At 27.8% G+C, this 24,446-nt stretch overlaps 2 protein-coding genes across 3 annotated transcripts in view; both read left to right on the top strand.

The window, feature by feature from the left end:
* The window catches only part of LOC132936011 (ribonucleoprotein PTB-binding 2-like), a 32,701-nt gene extending 25,340 nt beyond the window's left edge, over positions 1-7,361 (top strand). Inside the window, exons 2-7 of one of the 2 annotated variants that reach the window (XM_061002664.1) lie at positions 3,218-3,760; positions 3,869-4,057; positions 4,131-4,221; positions 4,294-4,374; positions 4,451-4,542; positions 4,616-7,361. In XM_061002664.1, the coding sequence (XP_060858647.1) occupies positions 3,218-3,760; positions 3,869-4,057; positions 4,131-4,221; positions 4,294-4,374; positions 4,451-4,542; positions 4,616-5,545 (1,926 nt within the window). In that variant the 3' untranslated portion in view covers positions 5,546-7,361. The remainder of the gene's footprint in view (positions 1-3,217; positions 3,761-3,868; positions 4,058-4,130; positions 4,222-4,293; positions 4,375-4,450; positions 4,543-4,615) is intronic. The other variant, XM_061002665.1, reaches the window with a different exon arrangement.
* Positions 7,362-15,588: 8,227 nt separating this feature from the next.
* On the top strand, positions 15,589-18,297 carry LOC132934299 (U11/U12 small nuclear ribonucleoprotein 35 kDa protein-like). The gene is made up of 4 exons (XM_061000584.1): positions 15,589-15,863; positions 16,514-16,808; positions 17,354-17,567; positions 17,641-18,297. Exons 2-4 carry the CDS (start codon positions 16,560-16,562, stop codon positions 18,072-18,074), a joined length of 897 nt encoding a protein of 298 aa, XP_060856567.1. The 5' UTR covers positions 15,589-15,863; positions 16,514-16,559; the 3' UTR covers positions 18,075-18,297.
* The last annotated feature ends 6,149 nt before the right edge of the window (positions 18,298-24,446 follow it).

Genomic DNA, 24,446 nt, shown 5'->3' with positions numbered 1-24,446 from the left:
TCTATGTTTAGTGTTCATAAATTGTATACAGATTACAGATAATGTATTTTTTTCGCTGTTCAGAGTTACCTCCTTGAGGGTGACTCCAAAACGGCAATGTACGATATTCCCGAGATGCGCTTAAAGTATTAGATCTTTAATCATAGTTTATCGGTACTTACTTTACGTGAACTCGTATTGTGGTAATAAAATTATTATTTTTGTTTTTCCGTAAACTTCCAAAACAAAAGATCATTATTATATATCTATAAAAAAAAATTGTCATTCACCTTGCTCACTTTTTATAAAATGTTAGCATACTAAGAAAAATCAAAATATCAACATTTTAAAAATACAGCATATACGTGTATATTACATAGATTGCACTTACAAGTATCACAATATGACATATTATATGTAATAAAAACCTTGAAAATATGCAAAAAAATAAATAAATAATAGTAAAAAAAATGTTCCAAATTGAATCGTTTTTTGATAATTATTAATGTAGATATTATCATTGAGTATTGTACAATATTCAATGATATTGTATACAAATCATTTTTTTAGTAAAATATCTTGGCAAGATTATGAACAAGAAAGTTCACTTGCTTTAAAAATTATAAAATTGATAGGTACCAATTTGTTTACCAAAAAACAACGTAGGTTCGTAGTCAAAAAAATGTATTTTTGATGAAATTTTCTATTCGACGAAATATTATTTTACACTTTTGTTAGATTTGGAAAACTGAATATAATTTTATTTCACTTCAATACGCAAGAAAAATTGTTTTCATCGGTTTGAAGCTATTACGATTCGTAAAGATCACTGACAAAAATTTAAAAATATACAACTGTAAATATCCTTGTGTGAATTGAGTTCAAAATTGTGAAAAACTTTCGGTATCAATAAGTGATAAGATATTTGTTTATTTATTTTATGGTTACAACAATAATAATATTAGGCATGGTATTACAGTGTGTTTGGAAATGGAATAACACGTGTTTGTGTTTGTAAAAAATTACTTCCACACATGACCGAGTATTGTTATTTATCCGTGTTTACACATATTTGACTACACTGTGTGATGTATGTAGTAAAAAAAAAACATTGAGTCTACTCGGATCGTGTTACGTTTTTTTTTTTTTTTTTGAAGCGTATGCTTTTAAATTTTTATTAACATATTAACATAAATGATAACTCTATTGATTCGTTTTTCGGTTGGGCACGTGGATTTTCGTTTACGCATCACCATTTTTCATGTCTGGTTATAAAATGAGTTTCATCGTTGTCACTTGGGTTCTCACTTCCAAGAGTCTTCGTCTCCTTAAGAACAGTGAAACACCCCTTATTTGGGCAATTGACTGGCACGCTTAACAGAAATTACCATCAACAATTGTAGAGACAGTATAGATAGTATAGTATTATTATATTTATATTTGTATCATATATCTATATTGAAATGTTCTAATTGTTTGTGGAAAAATTAGTAATTGTCAATACAACACACGTGCATTCAATAATATTTGGACATAAAGCATAACAATACAAAATCCATAGGTACTTTTATTGAAAAATAAAAAACAGACTAACGTGAATTATGATGTAACCGTTTTTATTTTTTGTTAAAATATTCTTGCAGATTTTATATATTGCATCATTACTGACACATATTTGAATAATGTATAATTTTTATTTTTCATTAACTTACTGTCGTGGGCTTTACTTAATTTGTTTGGATATTTGTTAAGAAACGATAAATAATATCTTATCATGGTGAAGTGTTTCTGTAATGGTTTTTATAATGAAGATGTTTGCATTATTTTTTTCATAAATAACATTTTAGGGTCATTGGAAATTCGTCATTATAACAATAATATTTTATGAAAGATTATTATAATAACAATAATTATTTCAAAATTACTTTTGTCTAATATGTTATGCTTACCAAACTGTTTTAATTATTATAAATATATTTTTTTAAAACCTTTTAGGAGGGACATGCAGTTATTATGAATATTGTTGAATTTTTTGAATCGTGTAGAAAAATTATTGCTGTTAAAATAATATAATATGGTATCTATGCTAGACGAATCAATGCGTTAGGGTAAAATGGTCCCATGTAATGTTCACCGCGCCGAATAAAAAATTAGTGAAGCATGATATTCACCGGAAGTGCAGTTTACCTATTCACGTGTTCGATAGTTAACATATTTTTTTAACATAACACCATATTTGTATATTTGTTGAGATGTTAATGTTAGTAAAAACTCGATTAAACAATTCTAATACCGTTTTAATTTAACTACTGTTAGACAGGCTTTTTTTTTTCAATGTTTGTTTGTAGTATTTGTATGGCTTAATTTTCTACTCGATCGTCTCGATTACAATACTTGTTTTGTTTAACTAGTAGAAATAATAACTATAATCAGCATATAAAAAATCTGTGTATTATTTGAATAATCCATTTCAGTAAAAAATGTTAATTACCTACAGAGTGTCTCATGTCGCTAAAATAATTTATTAATTGTTATCACAACAACTAAACCTATAGAGAATAAAAACGGATCACATCTAGAAGTAATTAATGTAGGTGAGTAATCACGAGACAGTGTCGATAACATGTAAGTGCCTCTTGCCCTTATACATTTTTTCAGTTGAAGGTCGTATAATTTTCCGAGCATAATCGATATAGTAGGTAACTACTACCTCGACAACCAGACATCGTTGAATTAAATATTTCAACCAAATTCGAACAACACGAACTGATAAGTTAAATGTAAGGTTGTTTAGTTGTTAGCTATATAATAAGCTAGTTTGAAAATCATTCAGGTAGTACTCTAGTACCTAGTACTTATGTGAGTTAAGCGGATTTCCTATGGTCTTTCACCCTTTAAGGATCGCATTTACAATTAGTTAACTTGAGTAATAAAATAAAATAAACCCAAATTTAAAGTGACTGAATTCAGGTTTATCCAGCCGCCCGAGTGTGTAGAAGTGTGTTTGGGCTTTATATATAATTATGTATAACGTAAATGTTTAAACTAAACACGTTTATATTATATAGACATATAGTATACCTTATTTTTATATGGAAGGCAGATCCGCGAATCGTATCAGATCGATATTTTCCTACTTCTTGTATTTTGCTAGTATATCTACTTACCTATAGTAATAATGACCCGTTTATAAAAAAAGTATTGAACATAATTAACAATTTTTTTTGGTTTGTTACAGGAAATCAGAAAACTTTTAATCGAATTTCCCGTTGAAAGCATTCACATCAGCACGACATCCGGCAGCAGCATGGCCCGAGTGACGTTGGAGGATCCGGAACTAAGAATGGAAGAATGGGATTTCCACAAGCAATTCGTGTTGAGAGGACAGCGCATACCAGTGTCGCCGACTCCCACCGAAATGCTCTTGTGCGTGGCCAGGTTGCCGTACAGCTACACGGAGGACCAGTTCACCCGGTTGGTGCAAATGTACGGTGAGGTGCGCAAGACATTTCTGATAATCAGTGAGAAGACCGGCGAGAGCAAGGGATATGGATTTGTCGAGTATTTGAACAAGGAGTGCGCGATCACGGCCAAATGCGGTTTGGACGGCAAAGGTATCGATGACCAGACACTGGTTTGTGATTGGTTGGACGGTAGTCATATTACCTACGAATCACTTCACTCCAAATGCCTGTATGTGGACAACTTGCCCAAGTCATTCAGAGACATGAGCGAATTCCGTAAAGTGTTTGCCAAAGTTGTGAACCCGCCATATTGCCAGGTTAGTATCTATACAGAATCTACGACCATGTTGGTAGAATAGTGTACCTACTGAGCATTATTTTATTGTTGTACTATCCATGCTAAATTGAATAAATCTATTGTTTAGATTGCGCTTAAAAATGGATGTCCATTAGATTGGGGTTTAGTGGAGTATAACACAGCTGAAGATGCAGAACGAGCGCAATCGGAGTTGAATGGACATACATTGAGAGGCCATAATATTCGCATTACATACTACATACCCGGAGTCAGAGCTATAAATTTGTTTTTGAAACTATTGAACGAACCGGTAATGGTGTGGAAACAATCTAATATTTGTTTTTATTCTATTTTATTCTATTTTAATTATTTTAATTTTTTTTTTTCAGAGTAAATCTAAATGTGGTGGACTCTTGCCAGACCCTCCGCAGGAAGTCATTGAACAATCGTTGCAAAACCTTTCCAAACAGAATCCAATCTGTAAGTACCCAATAGAGATAGTACAATATTAATTTAAAATTGATTTTTATGATTTTTTTTTAAAAATTTTAGTTGCACAAAATCTTCAAAATATTATTTTTAATCAAATCAAAGCCGCTCAAATGGGGTCTGAACTGCAAGATTTTAACGATTGTAAGTCTATTAAAATGTTTGGTTGTTTAATCAACTTAATTGTATTATAACTGATTTTTATTGCAAATGTTTATAGCAACACTAAGATCACATTTAATAAACAACAAAGCTCCACCGACTATGTTGCATTCTCCAACAAGTTTACCTTACATGGGTGCTACTCCAGAGGTAAATTCAATTTTTTTTTTTAAATAATTAATTGATTTGTAAGGTTATATTATGTTTTATTTTGTTATTTTAGACTTATGGATCAAGGTTATTACCTAGCCCACCTGTTGGAGAAGTTCCACCACATTTAAATTCTGGATTATTTGATGCAGATTTAACCAACCCACTATTGGCTAATTATTATAGAGAACTAATAACCGCTCAGATTTTGGCTGGAACACAAAAGGCTAATGGATATGGAGGTTTGACTGCCAACCTTAATCCTGCGTTTGTTGATTCCGTACAACAAACTGCAAATAACAATAATACTTTGAATCAAATTGATGCTGTACAAAAAGTTTATCAAAACCAAAATTTACAAAGTATTGGCCAACAATTAGCTCAACAAATAGCTCAACAACAAATAGCTCAACAACATATAGCTCAACAACAGATGAATCAACAGTTAGTTCATCAACAGCAACAACAACAACAACAACAACAACAACAACAACATAATAATAATATTGGCCAACATAATATAAGTCAACAACAAAATGTTGTTATTAATATCTATGGAGGTGTTAATACTACTACACCTCCCGCAACACCAACTCCAACTACACCTACTTATCCATTTGGTTCATCATTATCTCTTAACTTGGACCAACAGTGGCCAAAAAATACTCAGTCTTCAACAACTGATTCGTATCTAGCCAGTCCCATTGCTGCACCGGAAAAATCGTCTGTGAGTTACTCGCCATCATCCACATGGTCCTCTATGCAGAGCATTGCTTCGACTCCATCCCCACAATCTATGTATTCTCCTTTAGCTCCGAATATCTGGACACCTACTTCATCCACCTCATCGTTGTCAAATCAACATGAAACAGCTCGTGGTCAAAAAAGAGGAATTCCTCCATCACCTGAACTTAGTCCTGAGGGTATGTATATTGGACAGCATTCACAAGGAATTGGCGGCCACTATGCTGATTCCTACTTGAAACGTAATAAGAAAAATTGAACTCCGTCCTCAACTTAGCTTTCTATGTTTAACTTAAAACGTACATAATTCTTATGTTAATTTCATAGTCCAGGACAATCATTATTTTGTATTATCATTTTAGTGTTAGATTTAATTATTAACAAAAAAACGATTATAGATTCGCTTCTGTTCGTATTTTATGAGGTCATACGCTAACTCTTAATGCGAAACAAAATAAATACCTTAAATGGCATGCGTGCAACTTATCTATTTCTGTTTTCTTTATAGCACCTACATATTTATTTTTAATTTATTAAAAAATCCTGGACTAATTTATTATTTTCAATGTTTTTGTTTTGACCACAATTCAATGTTGACTGAAATGATGTGATATAATGTCATATTCATATTGTTTTTTTTGTTTTTTTTTTTTATATTCTTGATTTATTGCAAAGGTCTAAATTAACTTATTTTTATCTTCTCAAGTATTCATTTTATGTACATGTATTTTTCACAAGACTCTTCAAATGGACTTATTAACTTTATTTATTCACATAGCCATCAACGCACTGAATGGAAATTCTGATTTATTATGAAAGATAATTCGTATTTATAGTTGATGTTTTTACTTATACTCGAGTTTATGTTTGATAATGAGTTAAATTTGTCATATTTGTCCATTTTTTTTTCTTTTTCTATTGATTTTTAGTATTTTTTAGTATGTTTTATTTCTTTTTTTGAAGTCCAAACCAATTAGTATATATTATTTTAATATAAATATTGATTCTTAGATGTAAAAATAATTATCCACCTTGATAATAAATATTTCTTATTTTAAATTTAAAAATTCATACTATTGGGCTATAATCCACTGGATCTATTGGATCTACCCTCAATTCCCAGTATAATTTACTTATTATAATATTAGAAATAATATTTAATTATATATTATGAACTACTTTTATGTATAAACATAAGTTTAAAATTTGTAGATGTTAAAACTGTGATTGTACAATTTAATATTATTGAATTTACTTTGTTTATAAGCCAAATTGTATTTAACAACGCTCATTTGGTCTTAACTACACGCGTTTAATTTTATTTAAAATAATGTTCTATTAGATGTTGGCAATCAGAAACAAAAAAATATATTTTATCCAATCATCCTAATTTTGTATATTAAGACTGCATAAATATGATAAGAGTATGCAATTTTAATATTTGTATTACTATTATTACATATTTTTAAAACTTAAAATGTTTCTAAGAAGTAAATTAACGTATTGTTTTTATTTTAAGGCTGATTAGTTAACCTGCTTTTTTCATTTTTCAAAAAAACATTTTAGAGTAGGCAGTGTTTTTTTAATTAATTTATTTATTTTTATGTATGAATCATTTTTTTATGTTACTTATCTCATCAACTGTTATCTTAAATATATATGTTTTTTTTAAATTCTTTGTATTGCATAACATTCAAGCTATGCTAATCTTCATTTACGAAGTACAAATTTTCGTTACAATCCTTTATTGTTTAATGTATATAAATGTATCTTTTAATGTATTTAATATTATATGAAAGTGCATTATTTACCTTATTGTGTTACTTTATCTTAATAACACATCTTTTACTAAATTAACATCATCAATTTTAGTTTAGGCTTTTAATTATTTAATATATCAAATAATATTAATTATTTGTATATATTTTTCATCATATTTTTGTTTGTATATCGTGTATTATTTTTTCAGTACTATTCTTAGATTGTTAGAAAACTCCATGATATTTACAATTTTTATTTTTTTGTTTCCAAATATAAGTTAACTGTTATAATTTTTATTTGTATTATCTGTTTCAACTAAAATAATAATATGATAATCATGACAGCATATCTAATAATATGTATTTAAATATTTTGCCTATAGTTGATTAAATAATCATATGCTTTTATTTAATGTCTACAGTTAATTAACAATTTCAAAAAGGCTGACTAGTATATTCATATGAAATCATAATTTTTCCATTAAATTATGTAGGTACAATAAAAATGTGATTTATCATCTGCTAAGATGATTGATCTTCAATCTTCGTAAAACTTTTTTCATAATAATATTGTTATCTTAACATTCTTACGTTATCTAATTGTAGAATAATATTATTTCGTTGATATTTTATTATCAATGTTCTTATTCTTTGCTATGACCTTAAAATAGGTAGAAAATACATCGATGTGATTTTATATACATTTATTTGTCCTTTTTTTTAAGCTTATTGATTTATATAATATATTTGTTTTGTATCGCTTATTATTTACATAAATATTTTTTGACAAATAATTTGAATTGTAGATTTTTTTATTAATATATGATGTGATTGTTCATTAAACAGAAAATAATTTTTATATTATATTATTTTTTTTTCTTGATAATTATTTTTTTTAATAGTATTGTATTTCAAAGAAAATATGAGGAATATATTTGAAATAATTATTTTTTTGTATTTAAGATTTAACCTAATACATTTTTATTTCCTTAAATCCTTAAACAATGTTTTTATAGAGTTAATTAATTTGGATAGCTTTGTTAATTATTTTAAATAATTATATTTATGAGCGATTTTCAATCAGTTATTATAATATTGTTTTTCTATACTGGTGCTTTTGATGTATTATAAAAAAAAAAGCTGTTACACATAAATTTGGATTTGGTATATAATTGTAAGCATTTTTGGCTGATATAGTTTTTATACTTTTTTTTTATGAAAATTTAAAAGAAAATGTTTTTATGAAAATATAAAACTAAATAGTTTCATGTGTACTCAATGTTGAACATATATTTATAATCCATCATATTTTTATATTTAGTTTGAATTGAAGTATGATTCTTTTTGATGATTGTAGAATAGAATTATATTAAAACTGACTGTACCTATTATTATTAATTAAATATTAAAATATAAGTCAGTTTATGGGTATAAAATTGGCAATGTCGCCAACTGAACGTAGATGAATTTAATAAGTTGTTACTAAAGACTGGATTTAATTGATATTGCAATTTTTTTGCAGTTAAGAAAAACCTAATTTGATCAAATGTATAGTCGATATATACTTAAAGTGTTATACCTATTTAATTTTTTAATGCAATTTTTTGCAATTTTATAAAATTTTGTGTTTAAATTAACAAAAATTTTAACTCGGCTACATTTATTGTGTAAAACGCTATTATGAGTTAATGGCATACGGAGTTTTCGTTGTGAGTAGATAATCTGTGGTTGTACCATAAAACCATTATATTAAGGGGATTCCATACCGTGATTTTCTGTTTTTGTCTAACACACGTGTGACATAGGATTTAAGGCGGATTCTTTTCCAAACATATAAATTCTAATGAAGTGATAAGAATCCTGAAAACAGATTTGAATTCGTCGTCAAGTCTACTTGAAATCGACTTTCCCACAATTTTGATTTTTTGATTTTAGCTTCTCCAAAAATTGAAATACAAAAATGTTTAAATATTCTTTGTAATATGACGTTTTCTGGAATTTGGGGGATAATATCAAAAATGTGGGAAAGTCGATTTCAAGTAGACTTGGCGACGAATTCAAATCTGTTTTCAGAATTCTTATCGCTTCAATAGATCAATTGGAATGTTTGGCAAAAACACGTCTAAAATACTATGTCGCGCGTGTGTTAGACAAAAACAGAAAATCACGGTATCGAATCCCCTTAAGAGCCATTATCAATATATATATACACTAGCTGATCCCGTGCACTTCGTTGCCCGTTAAATGCACCAGCTCTATATGACTCAAACTTCGTTCAATTCGTTATTTAATATTCGGTGTATGGTGTTCAAAATTTATCTTAACTTCTCCGTTACCCGAAATAAAAATTCTGATTCGCAGCAGTATATTATCAGGTAGGCAATCTATCTGCCGTAGATCGCGGACCCCGTGCTGTTTGTACGTAAGTGTATGATTAAACTCTAAAGTATCAAAGTTATACCAAGTTTGTCGTATTCCACCTATGGTGGATTAATATAATCAATTAATACAAAATCCTAACCTAACCTAACCGTACTAATATCAGATGAATAAAAGAAAACCAAATTTAACCATTTTTAAATTAGCCTGTCTTCTTCCCAGAGGTCTAATCTACACAAAAACATTAATTTATATATCTATACTTTAATATATAAAGCTGTAGAGTTTGTTTGTTTGAACGTGCTAATCTCAGGAACTACTGGTTTGAAATGAAAAATTATTTTCTTGTTGTCCATTCATGGAGGAAGGCTATAGGCTATATCATAACACCACGCTACTACAAATTTATAGAAGCCTGGGGAAGTGCTCAAACAGGAATTTTGAGATGTAAGGTGGAAGTGTTTGTTTATATAAAGGTCGCTATTGGTTTATAGAAGAATAATTTTAAAAAAAATTTGAGCCAAATCGGACCAGTCGTTCTCGATTGATGAGGTAACGTACATTTTCCACGCTCTATATTTTTGTATAAATAGATTATCATTGAATATATTTATTTATTAATTAATAGTAATAATTATACTAAATAATAATATAATACTATTGATATTATAATCTATATATATAAAAATAAGTGTACATTTTGAATACATTTTATAACTCAAGATGCACCAAACCGATTTCGATAAAAATTTCAATGCATATTAAGATTGATATGTAGATGGTTTCTGTGAAGTTTGTTCGCTGTGGGATAAGTGGTTCCGGAGTTATGGCCTCTTAAGTGCACACCTGGTGACATGGCCAAAAACAACAACAACGTCTATACAATTATTTTTATCTATATATTTAACCCATAGCAACCATTAAAAAACAAAAATGTCTATCGTAAATCTCAAAATTCCTGTTTGAGCACCTACCGGGGGTGATCACTTCCCTTTTTAAATTAGCCTATGACACTCACAAAGAATGTGGCTTTGTATTAGTGAAAGAATTTTCGAAATCGGTTCAGTAGTTTCGGAGTTTATCCCCAACAAACAATCAAATCTTTCCTATTTATAATATTAGTATAGATATAGATAATTTTATTATCGTCGGTATTATCTGATATGGATAATTTTAGTTTACTGGAATGTTCGGTATAAAAGTTGTTGGTAATAGCTTATTACCAACAACTTTATTCTTTACTTTACTCTAGCTGTAAAATTATATAAATATTATTTTATAAAACATAGCATACTTTATTAGAAAAAAAATATGTTGGGTATGAATAAAATAAATGAAACAATTAAGAATATAAGAAGATTGGCCCAAATATTATCTAAGAATTTAACAAATATGAGGGAAACTATAATTTTTCTGCGTCAGGCAAAAATAATCTTTTTTTAATTGGTCTTAAGTATCGACAACCATGCCTAAGTGATACCTATGTATAATATTATTATTAATGTATTATTAAATTATTTAAATTAAATATAAAAATGTTTGGTTTATATTAGATATTTTATGTGTGATTGAGGATTCCAGGGTTTGTTTTATGTACTAATGATTTAATTTAGAATATAATAGTATATTAGATAAATACATGAAAAATATTAAGATTTTAATTTTCGAGCTTAGTGAGAAAAATAATATTTGTAATAACTATAATACAATATATACCTATTGGCCGGCTGAAAATTTTTTTGTCATTCCTAGTAGTTCCTAGTAGTTCCTAAGGACACGAGCCGGTCTTCTTTGCAGCGTTATTATCGGCAATCGTCAGTCGGTCAAATTTTATTCTTGAAATAATTATATTTATGAAATTAATGTATTATTATTGATAACTGATTAATCATTAGTATAAATAGTATGCCGTCTGTTGGATGTTACAAAATAAAAATTTACAAAAATCCTAGTCATTTTTTTTATGTTTCCTTGTAACGCCCTAACACTAAGAACACTATTTTATAAGTTTTTTTTAAAAAAGCCTATGCGGAATCTGACCCACAGATCCCCCTTGTATACGCCCCTGTTCATATACAACAATTTTTTTCTGTTATTATACTGCAGTAAAATCAAATTTATACATACATTATTATTTAAAAAAAAAACTGTTTATAGATTTTATTTGTTAACTGTGTATTTTTAAAAACCAATGTTTACATCCAATATTTTTTTAATAGGCTAATGACAGCTGAAACTTATACCTATACAATATAGATCAATACAAAGATATTTTAAGTTGAGTAGGTACTAGGTATTAATGTAAGTCCCACTGACCCACTGTACTCGTGTGGTGATAAACATAATTTTCCAAAAAAATGTTTCTTGATGGTATTAATGTAGGTAGTCCTTTAAACAAGTAAAATGTGAATAACGCAAGATTAAAGTATAGGTATTATAAAAATATATAAAAAGCGGCGGTAAATGGATTTCGTTCTGCCGTACAGTAAGTTACAAGTGGGTAACTGTATAATGGATTGTATTAAATTATAATTCAATGATATAATATCATTGTATACAAAAAACGATTCTGAGCGGAGACGTTTTGTCAGTCTGGATATTATTTTTATATTGTAAAAAACACTAATTCGTCACAATTGTTTATTCGTTTCTATAGTGATAATCAAAGTGGTTTTTCGTAATTTGTCTGTGATTTTTTCCGTGGCATTAAATAACTATTAAGAAAGTCGAAAAATGACCTCTCTAAAGCACCATCTTGATCCAATTTGCTAAAAGATAAGATAATATATTATGTTGAAATCAAAGCACTCCTTCGGTAGACATTTTGTATCATGGATGAAAAAGAAAACAATAAACACCATGGTAAAACCACTATCTTCCTCGCTCGGCTCAAAATCTAAAAATAACATAACATAATATTATATAAAATATATAAAAATATAAAATAGTTTAAAAATACTTGCATAAATACATTCCATATTAAATGTTGATACATTTGGATGTCACAAATTCACATTGACTGCTTATTCATTCCAGAATTCAGTCTCATCACTACAGTCAAGACAATAAAGTTTTACAGATACCTAATAGGATTTCCTGTGCAGCAAATTTTATAATTATTGTTTTGTCAATAATGTGTGAATAGGGAAAGTGGATAGTTAAAGAACTAATGTTATACTATCTTAAGGAATAATTAATTACCAACTTTATTCTGTTCCCAACTGCATATAAAAATCTTCATTATTCAAATGTTATGAACATACTGCTACCTCATGGCTGATAGGTATGTACTACTTTTGATATTACAAAATATGCCGGATCAGTCCACTTCAAAACTGTTAATTAGTAGCAATTATTGCTACTGCGTGGAAAAACAACCTTATTTTACTATAGGGTTTTTACTGTCGCCAATGCTGAGAACCGTGAATATACTCAAGTTCATCATCGCATATGGATTTACCTATTATATTATGTAATATCCAATCTGATTCCTGATGGCAATTGGTAACTATTCCATTTCTTAAATTTCAAGAATCTTACAAATTACAATAAGTGTTGCTCTAAACTCTTAAGTCTTAACGTAATAGTGTAATGTGTAATAGCCAATAAGTTTTACTACTCATTTATCTGAATTATACTTGTTATAATGACAGTATGACACGTTAAAGCAATATTTACTGTAAACTCTATAAGCTATAGTTGGTAAGAGGATGTGAATGGATTGTTTTTCAATATGATGTATAATATATAGGTATTGGATTATGTTAAATTGTTAGGTACTTATGTTAAATAATCATACAGTAAATTAAACCAAAAGAAATTATTATTTTGGTACATGCATAGTATGTTACATAATACCCTAATAAAGTATAATTTACCTCAGTTATAAGTTAAGTTTATATGCACCAATAACAAAAAGTTAAAAGTTAAAAGTTAATTTAACTATAGGTTAACTCAGTTAAGTTAAAAGTTAATACACACTTTTTGTTAACTTTTTATTAAGTTAAAAAAAAGTTAATATGTTTATACAACGCTAGCGTACTTAATTTTTCTCCAACCCAAAACTAATTTATAGGATATAGCGTTAATACTTCATACAGTATTTTCATATAAGTTAGATTCGAATGATATACATTTTTAACTTTAAACAAATAATTTACGATACATATTTTTCGACATGAAAACGAAATAAACTGAAATAGTGAAATATTATAAAATTAAAAACAAAATAAATTAACTTAACTTATTTCTTAAAATGAAAAATTAACTCGTTCATTTCACGTTAATTGAGAAAAAAATTTAGTAAAACAACAGTTAAGTTAATGAAAAGCCAAAAGTAACTAGTTAAGTTAAAAAGTTAAAATAAAATTAACTTTTTAACTCGTTAATACCCAGCCTTGCATAATACACGTACTTACAAAGTTATAAACTTATAAATACGACTACTTTTACACTTATAAAATATTATAATTGTACCAAAATATGTGATGACATAACTTACCCTCGTTTATATCTTGCGTATATAATATAATAAATAAATATTCAATAACATAATTTGACCAGCTGGAAATCTATGAAATTACATTTTAATTTTATCTCTGCCAGTTTCATTACAATTTTCAATTTAATACGAAGCATAGTTTTTTTTTTACCAATTCATTACAAGACAATAGTGGAAGGTACAATTTAAAACAGTAATAAGGTAAAAATGATATAGGTACCGACGGTACTGTTTATTTTGGTTTTCTATATTTTGCAATTAAATAAGTATTAATACTTAAGAGTATGCGGGTTTTGTACGATAGCAAGTTTTGCGTAAATAATATAGGTACGTAGTGCAAATAAAGCAAAAATTGCTCATAACTTAAAAACTAAATTATCGTAAAAAACCCTACATACAAGGACAGATAATGTCCTTAGTTCTACCAGTTTTTAGTTCTTACCATTAAGTTTCATAATAGGTCTTCGGTTCACTTTAATTTTTAAACTAACAAGCTAAACGTCATCTGTTGAGAGTGAATTGCAACAAATGCACTTTACCACGCCCCTCACGAATTAAAAATTTTGTTTTTTAACGACGTGTTTTTAACACCTATTTTGAAACTATATTAATTTTTTTGCAGAAATTATTATTAAAGAAGTTATATTAAAAATACTCATAATGATTGGTAAAATTCTTAAAATGATGGTCTGGTGATCAAATCCCTCAAAATAAAGTTATTACGCTTATTACTCACTCGGCAATGTCACTAAGCTCCGCAAACAAAAAATATCCCTCGATTTGCTATAAAAAAGTGAAAGAAAATATAACTTTAAAAAAATATGATTTTGGGAATTTTGAATGCCAAACCATCGTTTTACGAAAGCACTATGAGTATTTTTGTTACAATTTCTTTAATAATGATTTCCGCAAACATTTTTACATATTTCTGTTTTACCGGACACCTTTTTTTGCAATTTTTTTGTTTCTAAGTAAGTAGTTGTAACTTTGTAAGCATGCTGAAAACGTTGGTAAAGTCAGAATTGGGCGGTCGGACTTAGTTTTGAAGTTATAGCTGTATGAAGTATTGAAGTCCGAGATCCACCCGTGGCTATACTTAACAAGTCGAGTGATTTTTTCGATTTTAATTGACCGAGCGAATGACTACGCCAGGTGTATATGAAAATAACATAAATTTAAATTAGCCATAATTTTAAAACTAAGTCCGGCCGCCAAATTCTGACTTCGTCATAATTTTTAACATGCCTAACTACATTAATTTGAAATGAAAAAAAAAATAGAGTATCCAGTAAAACAATTAAGTTCCAAAAGTTCATACAATTTCAAAATCACCGTTGAAATACGTCTTTAGAAAAAACGTTTTAGAAATTCGTATGGGCCGAGGGGCGTGGTTAGGTTAGGTTAAGTGCATTTTAGCCCGTAGGTACGTTTGTTGTGTTATGCATTTTTAAGACGGAAAGAACAAATGTCCTATTAAAAAAATAAAAGTTTGGGTACATTCAGTCAGTAATTAGCGCCAAAAAATTTGAATTAGTTTTTACATCACTCAAGTAAGGAGCTGGGTAGGCAACTTCAATGATGTTCGGCGGTACATCGCCAGCGGTGTGTTATCAACAAAGCAGTAGGTAGTTGCTGTACCCTTATCTCGCTCACAATTGTTGTTATTTCGTGTATTGCTGATTAGAACAAGGTACGAACAACGAATGAACGAACTTGAGACTTGTGATTTGTGAACTGGTCGAGACGTGGTCCTGGCGCACTTATAAATCGTCAAATCGAGAACGCTAGAAGATCTTCATGTGGGTGATTGCGACGTTTGACAAATATTCGTCGATTAGTTTTCGATTTTAATTCGTGGACGTCATAATAATTTCAGAGTTACCACCTTATAACCCGAATTAAGTCATTCAATGAAGTACACGCACAGAGCAACAGAGGTATGTTCCATTCTAGAGTCGTATCACTATTACCTACTGATCACTATATCATACTCGTTAATTCCACTCAAAACTGGTTCAAACGGTCGTAAGAATATTATTTTCATCTTTCCACTTTTCGGGTATTATATTTTTACGTTCACCTATCAACAAACATCTGATTTGTGTACCTTTTACTGTATTGATGGAACAGCGTGTGAATGGTGTACACTCACTGTTTCTGTAATTTGTATTTTTGCTTCTTCTCTTTAGTTAAATTTAATTTATGTACATGAGCAGTGCAACAATATTTTTACCACCGACATCTATTAATTTCAATACGGGTTGTTGGTCTCAACAAAATAAAATATTTACTTTTAATAATAATTTGGGATTTTTAAAGTCTGTAATATTACAAGTGAGGCAATTGAGACAAGTTAGACATGGCGCATTCTGCATCTTACGTTTTTTTTTTTTTGCTAATGGAAATGATCTGTGTACTTGATAGTCTATAACATTTAAACATTATTTTATATTCGTTTATCTCAAACTTTAATATTTATCTATATATTTATGGTTTGACATTTAAAACATATTGATGTGGGGTGGGTAGGGCATTGCATTTTATTGGAAAAAATAAATGTATAATATTAATATTTTTTTTTTTACAGAATTTATAAACAATAGTTTAAAATCAATATTTACTTGTATAAAAAAATGACATTCTATTATAAAGGACATGAAAAAAAAATACCAGAAATAAAATGCTGGTATCCAAAATCAATAGTGTATGATGTGATCAAAGCTGGCAGTATAGATGGCACTGATAATGAACCACACGATGCTGGAATTATTAGAGCCTTAAATTCCAACTATAAAACGTCTTACAAGGCGAAAGGGAATCCTCTAAATACAATATTTGTTGGCAGACTAAGCTTAGATACAACGGAAAAAGATTTAGAAAATGTAAGATAATTATTATTATTATTCTGAAACAATAACTAGAAAATAGGTAGATTGATTTAATATTATTTTATCTAAAAACAGAAAATAATAGATCAACAAAAACAAACTGAAACCTGTATGTTATAAAGATTATGATAATAAGTGCAAATTGGTTAAAAACTTGTTATGTATTTTTATTGAAACATATGAAACAGTATACTATTTCCTTCCGTCTATACAAATGTTGTTACCATGTATATATGTACATGAATTATGAAATAATTTTGTTTTCATAGTTTCATAGGTACATACATTGTACAAAATATTCTGAATTTTAATTTCAATAAATAGTTTTATTGATATATACTTATACACTGTTTTATTGCATAATAATTATCATCATTCTTTTTTTTTGTCGGGGGAAGGCTTTTTTACCATATTATATAATGAATGTATGCACTTAGATACAAATAGAAAAACTACAACTAACTGGTTAAAATCATACTATTTAACTGAAAATATTATAATATAAATTAAATAATTTATTGTTGTTTATTTTGTTTTAGGAATTTTGTCGCTATGGTAAAATGATAGCTTTAAGGCTGGTTAAAGATATAATAACTGGTTTAAGTAAACGATATGCTTTTATAGAATATGAAACATTTAAAATGGCATTGAATACTTATGTACTTTGTAAAAAACTAGTACTAAAGAATTCTGAGGTATTTGTGGACTTTGAATGTGGACGATTGCTACCTGGTTGGAAACCTCGAAGATTAGGTATATTGATATGTTTTTTTTTAATTTTTCTAATAAAAAGAATTAATATAATTTACTTTTAAACTATGTTTAGGTGGAGGTTTTGGAGGAGAAAAACAATCAGGTCAACTTAGATTTGGCGGTAGAGTAAGAAGTTTTAGACCACCTTTAAATCTGGATGACTTTAAAAGGAATAGATCAAATAATTATAAAGACAAAGAAATTAGAAAATCAATTACAACTCAATCTACTAGAAACATTCATTCAAATTTTGTTAGCGTCTCAACTACACCTGCGCCTTCAATTATATCATTACCATTAACACCACCATCACAACCAGCTATAGTTTTACCATTAACACCGCCTTCGTATTCAAATGCACTGTTACCATTAACACCACCTTCACAATCAATAATAGTCTTACCATTAACACCACCATTAAATTCAACTGTCACATTACCATTAACGCCACCATCTCATTCAACTACATCTTTACCTTTAACGCCACCCCCAATTCCACCTTCTTAAAATTATATTAAATTTCAATTAACTTATTGAAAATTTAAATGACTAGCTATAAGTAATAACAATGTATGTAAATATTAATTTTTTTTTGTACTAATTTATCTGAATATTATAATAATTATTGTGATTGTAAAAACTGTTTTTATTAGGTACAATTATTGTTTTTTATTATTAGTAACTTACCATACTTCATAACTTTGCAAATAAATATCAGTATTCTCAATTATTGTATAGATTTATATATGTATTTAATATGTAACCTAACAATACTCTATTCAAAATAAGAACTGTTGTCCCCCACCGAGTCAACGCACATATCAAATATAATTTTCAAAGTAAGAGAATGATTACAAATAATAATAATCTGTACATTGTTTAAAAATACATAATCTCATGTTAATGCAATAATTATTATTTTATTTGTACGAGTAGGATCATAATCACTAGCAAATGTTTAAAATCTTCATCAGATCCTGCCAAGTGCACTCTATGCCACATTCAACCTCCAATAGATAGGATATCTTTTTTTTTTTTTAATCTCAACTCAGCTTATAAATATAACATTTGCTATTTTTGCTGTACAGTGCAGTTTTTTTTAAATATCTATTTGAAAATTGTTTAATTTATACTAAGTAAATTTGGTACAATAAGCAGAAGAAATAAAATCTGAATCATTAAATAATTTATAAAATTATAAAATTAACATGTATGATGAAGGCCAACAAACTGCACTTTGAAAATGATTTTTGGTCTCAAAAATATTTAAATCTATTTTATTAACATCTGTAATCATAAAATATCCAACTTCCTCTACTTCCACTCCATAATACTAATATTTATTATCAATATTCATTTTTATTATTCTCTATTCTTTTATATTGTAAAATAACTGTTGAGATGTAATAACTTTTAGTTGAAATCTCATTAAATTAATAAATGTATTAATAATTATTACCTACCTAGATATTAATTTAACTTTAAAAATGCTGATAATTATTCCTTAGTTATGACTTATGATACTGTATTTTTAATACACGATTATTGGTAGCAGGTATTTATGACCCCCCCCCCCCCCCCGCCAAAAAATTTCTGGATACGGCCTCGCACCTACTTATAGTGGTTAGTAGACAAATAATACAAAAATTGCAATTGTTACAAAACTATGATTTAATATACCTTATAATTTGTACATTATACTCATAATCATCTTATGTTAATACAACATACAATTACTGTGTTATTATATTATATATTTTTTAACTATCCAAATATAGAACTGACATTTTCAAGCTGAAACAAAATTAGTCTAAATTTAAAATATTTATCTACCTTTGTATTAATTCAAATAAAACTTTCATGATTATTGAATTATTCTTCTAAATTATGCATAATATGAACATTCTAAATTTTTTTAAATTATTTCATTTGATTATTAAATTTAAGTTTAAAAAATACTTTAATGATATATTAGTATCTACCACGGTTATCTACTAGTAGATAAATGTGAATTGTGATTAGTACAATAGTACTTGTATATACTTTTTAAAGATATTTTAGTACGTTAGTGCTTTACTAATTTTTATTAGATATTTTCAGAGCTGTACCTGTTTTTAATCAAAAGTAACATTTTGGTTTTCACCTAATTTAAATTTTTTTTACAAATTTATAATTAATGTAAAGACGTATAAACTATAAAACCATTTTGGTTACCAATGGCAGCACATATCATACGCGCCATGTGAAGTGTAACAACAAAAGCATAATAGGTCTTAAGGTTTAATTAAGAAACTCCCGATTCGAGATAATAATTTATAATATTATTATACTTAAAATTTAAATATTATATATATTTTATGAAAATTAATAGCACAATTAATATTCTTAAGATTCTAAAGTAGCATAAAGTATTGCATTTTGAAGCACCAAGAATAAAACAAATTATGAATCTGTCAAAATACAAATCAGGTCAGCTAACACGGATAAGAGTTCACTTGAACTCACTTGCTATTTAAGGGGTTTAATAAAGACCATTTTAAAGACAAAGAGAATAACTATAATTTTAAATAATAACTAAAAGTTTATTAGAAGTGGTCCCATGTTAGAACCAACAATGGTTGTTGCAATGTTGCGTAATATCGAGATGACGAAATTAATTATAGGTATAGAAAAATAATTTCGAGCGTGTCAAACTCGCAATTTTAACAATTTACAACTGATTTTCCATACTGTCATATTACATATAAAAGAGAACTTTATACATGTGTAACATTTTTATTTTGTTGATATAAATTCTCATTATATTTTGTAATATGCAAATGAAAAATACATGAATCTTTATGAAAGAATGATTTAAATTGTACTTATATTTAAGTTATTGAAAAAGAAAACGCTACGTCATAGTTTAAATTGTATTGTAAAAATTCGGCAAGCTATACTGAGAATACCGTCTCCGTAAGTTTGTCTGCGCAAAACCATTTTTTATCGATCAATGGTGCCATGGAGGTCCTTAGGCTTCCTCTTATATACATGAGTCATATTTTCTGTATAAAACCGCCAACTTGTACAGGTACAAGAGAGTAAGAGACTATACAACATACATTTATACTTACAAAGTTTATTTTAGATTCCGAGCGGAGCACAGTGATGTGTGTTTTTTTGTGTCTTCGTACACGATAGGTAGGTATAGTTGAAATAATGCTTCGATTTCCAACTTCAGTAACTTTTCTGATGGGAAAGTGAATCTATAGATATAGTTGCACCGTTCGAAAGGTCATAATGAAAAATTCCCAGAAGCTTACAAAGCGTCGAGAAAAAAAATCAAGTTTTCAACGAAATTGATTTTGTTTTTTGGTGTAACAGCTCGATAACGAATAACTGAAAGATATTTGAAAGGTTCACCGTATGTCTATATTAGCATTTCCTACGCTTTCCAAATATTTTGACTCTTTTCAAGTTATTTTTTTTTGAACACAAGACATTTTCGATAGGAACTGTAGTTACAACATTTTTGCTCTGTCAAAAAACTTAAAAATTTAATAAAACTGTTATTAGTGTAATTAAAAAAATAGCATAAATTCACAATAATATTTTATGAGCGTCTGAAGTTATAATTTATACAAAATTCGTTTATATCACAATAATTTGCAAATTATTTTGAGTTAAAAATTCATAAAAATTTTTCTTTTTATATATCTAGGATTTGCAAGTTTAATATGAAATTCTTTGTTTTTTTTCCACAATTAAAAAAAAGAAAGTCAAATTCAAGTTTTTACAACTTCGTCCGTTTTAGGTACATTATATTCACACTTAAACTAACGATTTCTCGTTGAATGATTTTCTTCTTTTGTTGAAACTAAAAAACAAATAACTGTAGATAGGTACTTAAAACATTCACTGAATGGACATATTAGCATTTTCTAACTATTTTGGCTATTTTTCCACACATTTTCAATATTTTTTTAGTTTTATTTTAGTTTTGGGTTTCTAAACATAAGTGAGAACACCTTTTAGGTATCACATTTTGTCCGTTAGTATATTCGACGTCCGTCCGTTAATTACCAGTACATAACAAGGTTATCTACTTGACTTAATAATATCTAATAAATACCTACCCGTGGTACATATAGCAACGATTATTTGTATTAAGATATTTAATTAAGCAGCCTAGCTCGTTTTTTTTCTTTAAACATCGATTAAAACATTTTTGCTGTTCGTTCAATAGCTTGAAAATGTAATACAAGTTGTTATAAAATTAGCTTAAAATATTAAAAATACAATATATGGATAAATTATTTTTATAACCATTTAAAGTTCAAATTTCGATAAAATTCATCAAAATCACAAACATTTGCGTATATTTTGTTGAATGTATGAAATTGAAATGTAAAATTTTTTATAGCTAAAGATCTAAAGTAGGTTTCTCTTAAGTGTTTCACATTGTAACTAAAAAATCTAAAAATTATATAAACAGTCATTTTAATATATATTTTAAGTTCAAATTTGGACAAAATTAGATATTCAAACAGAGAACATCGATTTTAATTATTTTTTGTACTGTCAATTTGGGTGACTTGAAATTTTGCGGTGACTTGAAACTGTTTTAAAATGTTTAAATTTGAAATGTTTTTTTGGGCTTAAAATGTTTTACACAGTATTACGTATTTAAGTGGTTGTCGCCTTACGTGACAACAAATTATTTTTTTGCAGATACCTATCTGTGATTATTTTCAGTCCAAAATAAGAAAAATAATGTTTCAAGTCAACCAGATTTATGGTAATTTAAAAATATTATTATAATATAGGCTGACAGACCGTCTTCATTCAAAATCGTTTTTCATATATAGGTACAATTATTTTATATTATTGAATTAAAATTCAACACATTCATTACAAAGATCCATACGACACCTAATGTAATTGTACATCAGAGTGGTATCCACTTTCCCTTTTTTTTTAATATTAAAATCAATCCAGTGAATACAAAACATATCATATTACCTACTCTAAATCATGTAACCGATATTATATTATATTCATATTAATTTAAGTATAGTATAGGTACTTATACGGCTATACCTACTGTAGTGGGTTATAATTACTAATTAGGGCTCCGATTGAAATTACCTTTAAAAAAAATGCTTTTAACATGTAAAACTGTTCAAGTACGTTTATAAATATAAAAAAATCGGCCAATTATAGTTGGTGTGACTTAGATAAATTTTAGCCTTGTCTAATTTAAAACTAGATTACTTGATAGTACATAGGTAGTTCAAAATGAAAATGATTTACTATACGTAATACGTATTTATTTATGTTTCAATGAAGTCAATTATTTAGTCATAATATGAGAAACAGGTCAAAAATGTCTTAAAAAATTAAAAAATGCATTAAAAAACCTCAAAAATTCCTCCCAAAAAATGTTGTGGTTACAACATGTCGTATTTAAAACACATTTGCAACTTGGAAAGCTCGTGTAAGACATTTCAAAAAAAAGATACAAATGCATTGAAATCCGAGCCCTAGTTATAATATTACGTATATAATATTACACATTACGCATGGGCACATGGCATAATTTTATATTATAATTTAATTTAACATATTAAACGGGAAAAAGTAGGTTTTAAATACATAAATATATACTGTATTGTATTAAAATTGAAAACTTATTCCATATCAAAATAAACTCATATAAATAATAGTATTCGAAAAAGAATATTTTCACTTTCTCTTTGTTTTAACCAGTCGCTGGTTTGGTATTTTATGAGTGTCAGAGATTCCTCAGAAATCAATAAGTGCTCAACTGTTTAACACTATATATATGTAACAGATATATCTATATAGCTATAAAAGTTTATATTGCAACAAGTATGTTTTTTTTTTGTATACCTAGGATACTGTACCTTTGGTACATAGTTTGTAATTTTACATAGTTACTCCTGTCTCCTACTCCATAGCTACATTACACTTATAATTAATTATACAATAAATTATTCTTTGTATTAAATATTATACGAAATCGCAAAATAAACACGGTTTAACTTTTAATCAAATATATAGGTATTATAGGTAGGTAACTGATAATGTTAACAGTGAAACCATAGTTTTCCATAGACCTACTAACACGTATATATTTTTTCAGTTTGTCTTCTTTCGTATGTTTCTAAAATGTCACGGACAAAAATCATTATCTCTAAAGATTTTTCTGTCCAATATAGTACCTAGAAAAACTAAGTTTTTTCAGTCATCTTTAATCGCAGGTCTCATATAGGTGCCTATGTTATTATTAGCCTCAAATAACTATAAGTGTGAAGTAATATTATTGATTTTATCGACAATAGTTTTGATTTGGATACCTTATTGATGCTATGGAGTACTTATATGTGAACAATGGATGGCAGAGCATGGTAATTTGGTAACATTTGTTTCTGCTAGAATGGTAATTGCTAGATATTCTTTTGACTATTTCCTGATGCATGTCATTCTCATTATTTACATTAACTCCTATGTATTTAGGTATTAAAAGCTTTCCATTTTTTAAAATATAAAATGATCCACTTGTAAACTAGGTGATGATTGTCTAGGTTAGGTACTTTGAATGTTATGATTATTTTACTTCCGTAATTTAATTTACCTACTGTTAAATGTATTTGTCAAAAAAATAGAACCTATATCTAATAGAATTCGTATAAAAACATAAAAGTATTAAATTTAGCCCCTACTACAGTTGTCTAAATTACCCTCTTTTCTGTTTAATGCGACTGTTTTAAGTATTAACTTTCAATTTTTAAACACGTATAGGAACCTATTATTCAGTAATAGCTCAATACTCATGTAAGGCATACCTTATATCTACCTACATAAATGGCTGCCGAG

This window comes from Metopolophium dirhodum, chromosome 1, assembly GCF_019925205.1.
Source record: "Metopolophium dirhodum isolate CAU chromosome 1, ASM1992520v1, whole genome shotgun sequence".
Taxonomy (NCBI): Eukaryota; Metazoa; Arthropoda; class Insecta; order Hemiptera; family Aphididae; genus Metopolophium; species Metopolophium dirhodum.
Note: the sequence above shows the minus strand (reverse complement) of the source record. Positions and strands in the feature narration are given on the sequence as shown.

Coding starts and splice junctions, on each gene's coding strand:
- LOC132934299 (XM_061000584.1), top strand. CDS start 16,560: ATGACATTCTATTATAAAGGACATGAAAAAAAAATACCAGAAATAAAA. Junction 16,809..17,353: donor CGGAAAAAGATTTAGAAAAT/GTAAGATAATTA, acceptor ATTTTGTTTTAG/GAATTTTGTCGCTATGGTAA. Junction 17,568..17,640: donor TTGGAAACCTCGAAGATTAG/GTATATTGATAT, acceptor AACTATGTTTAG/GTGGAGGTTTTGGAGGAGAA.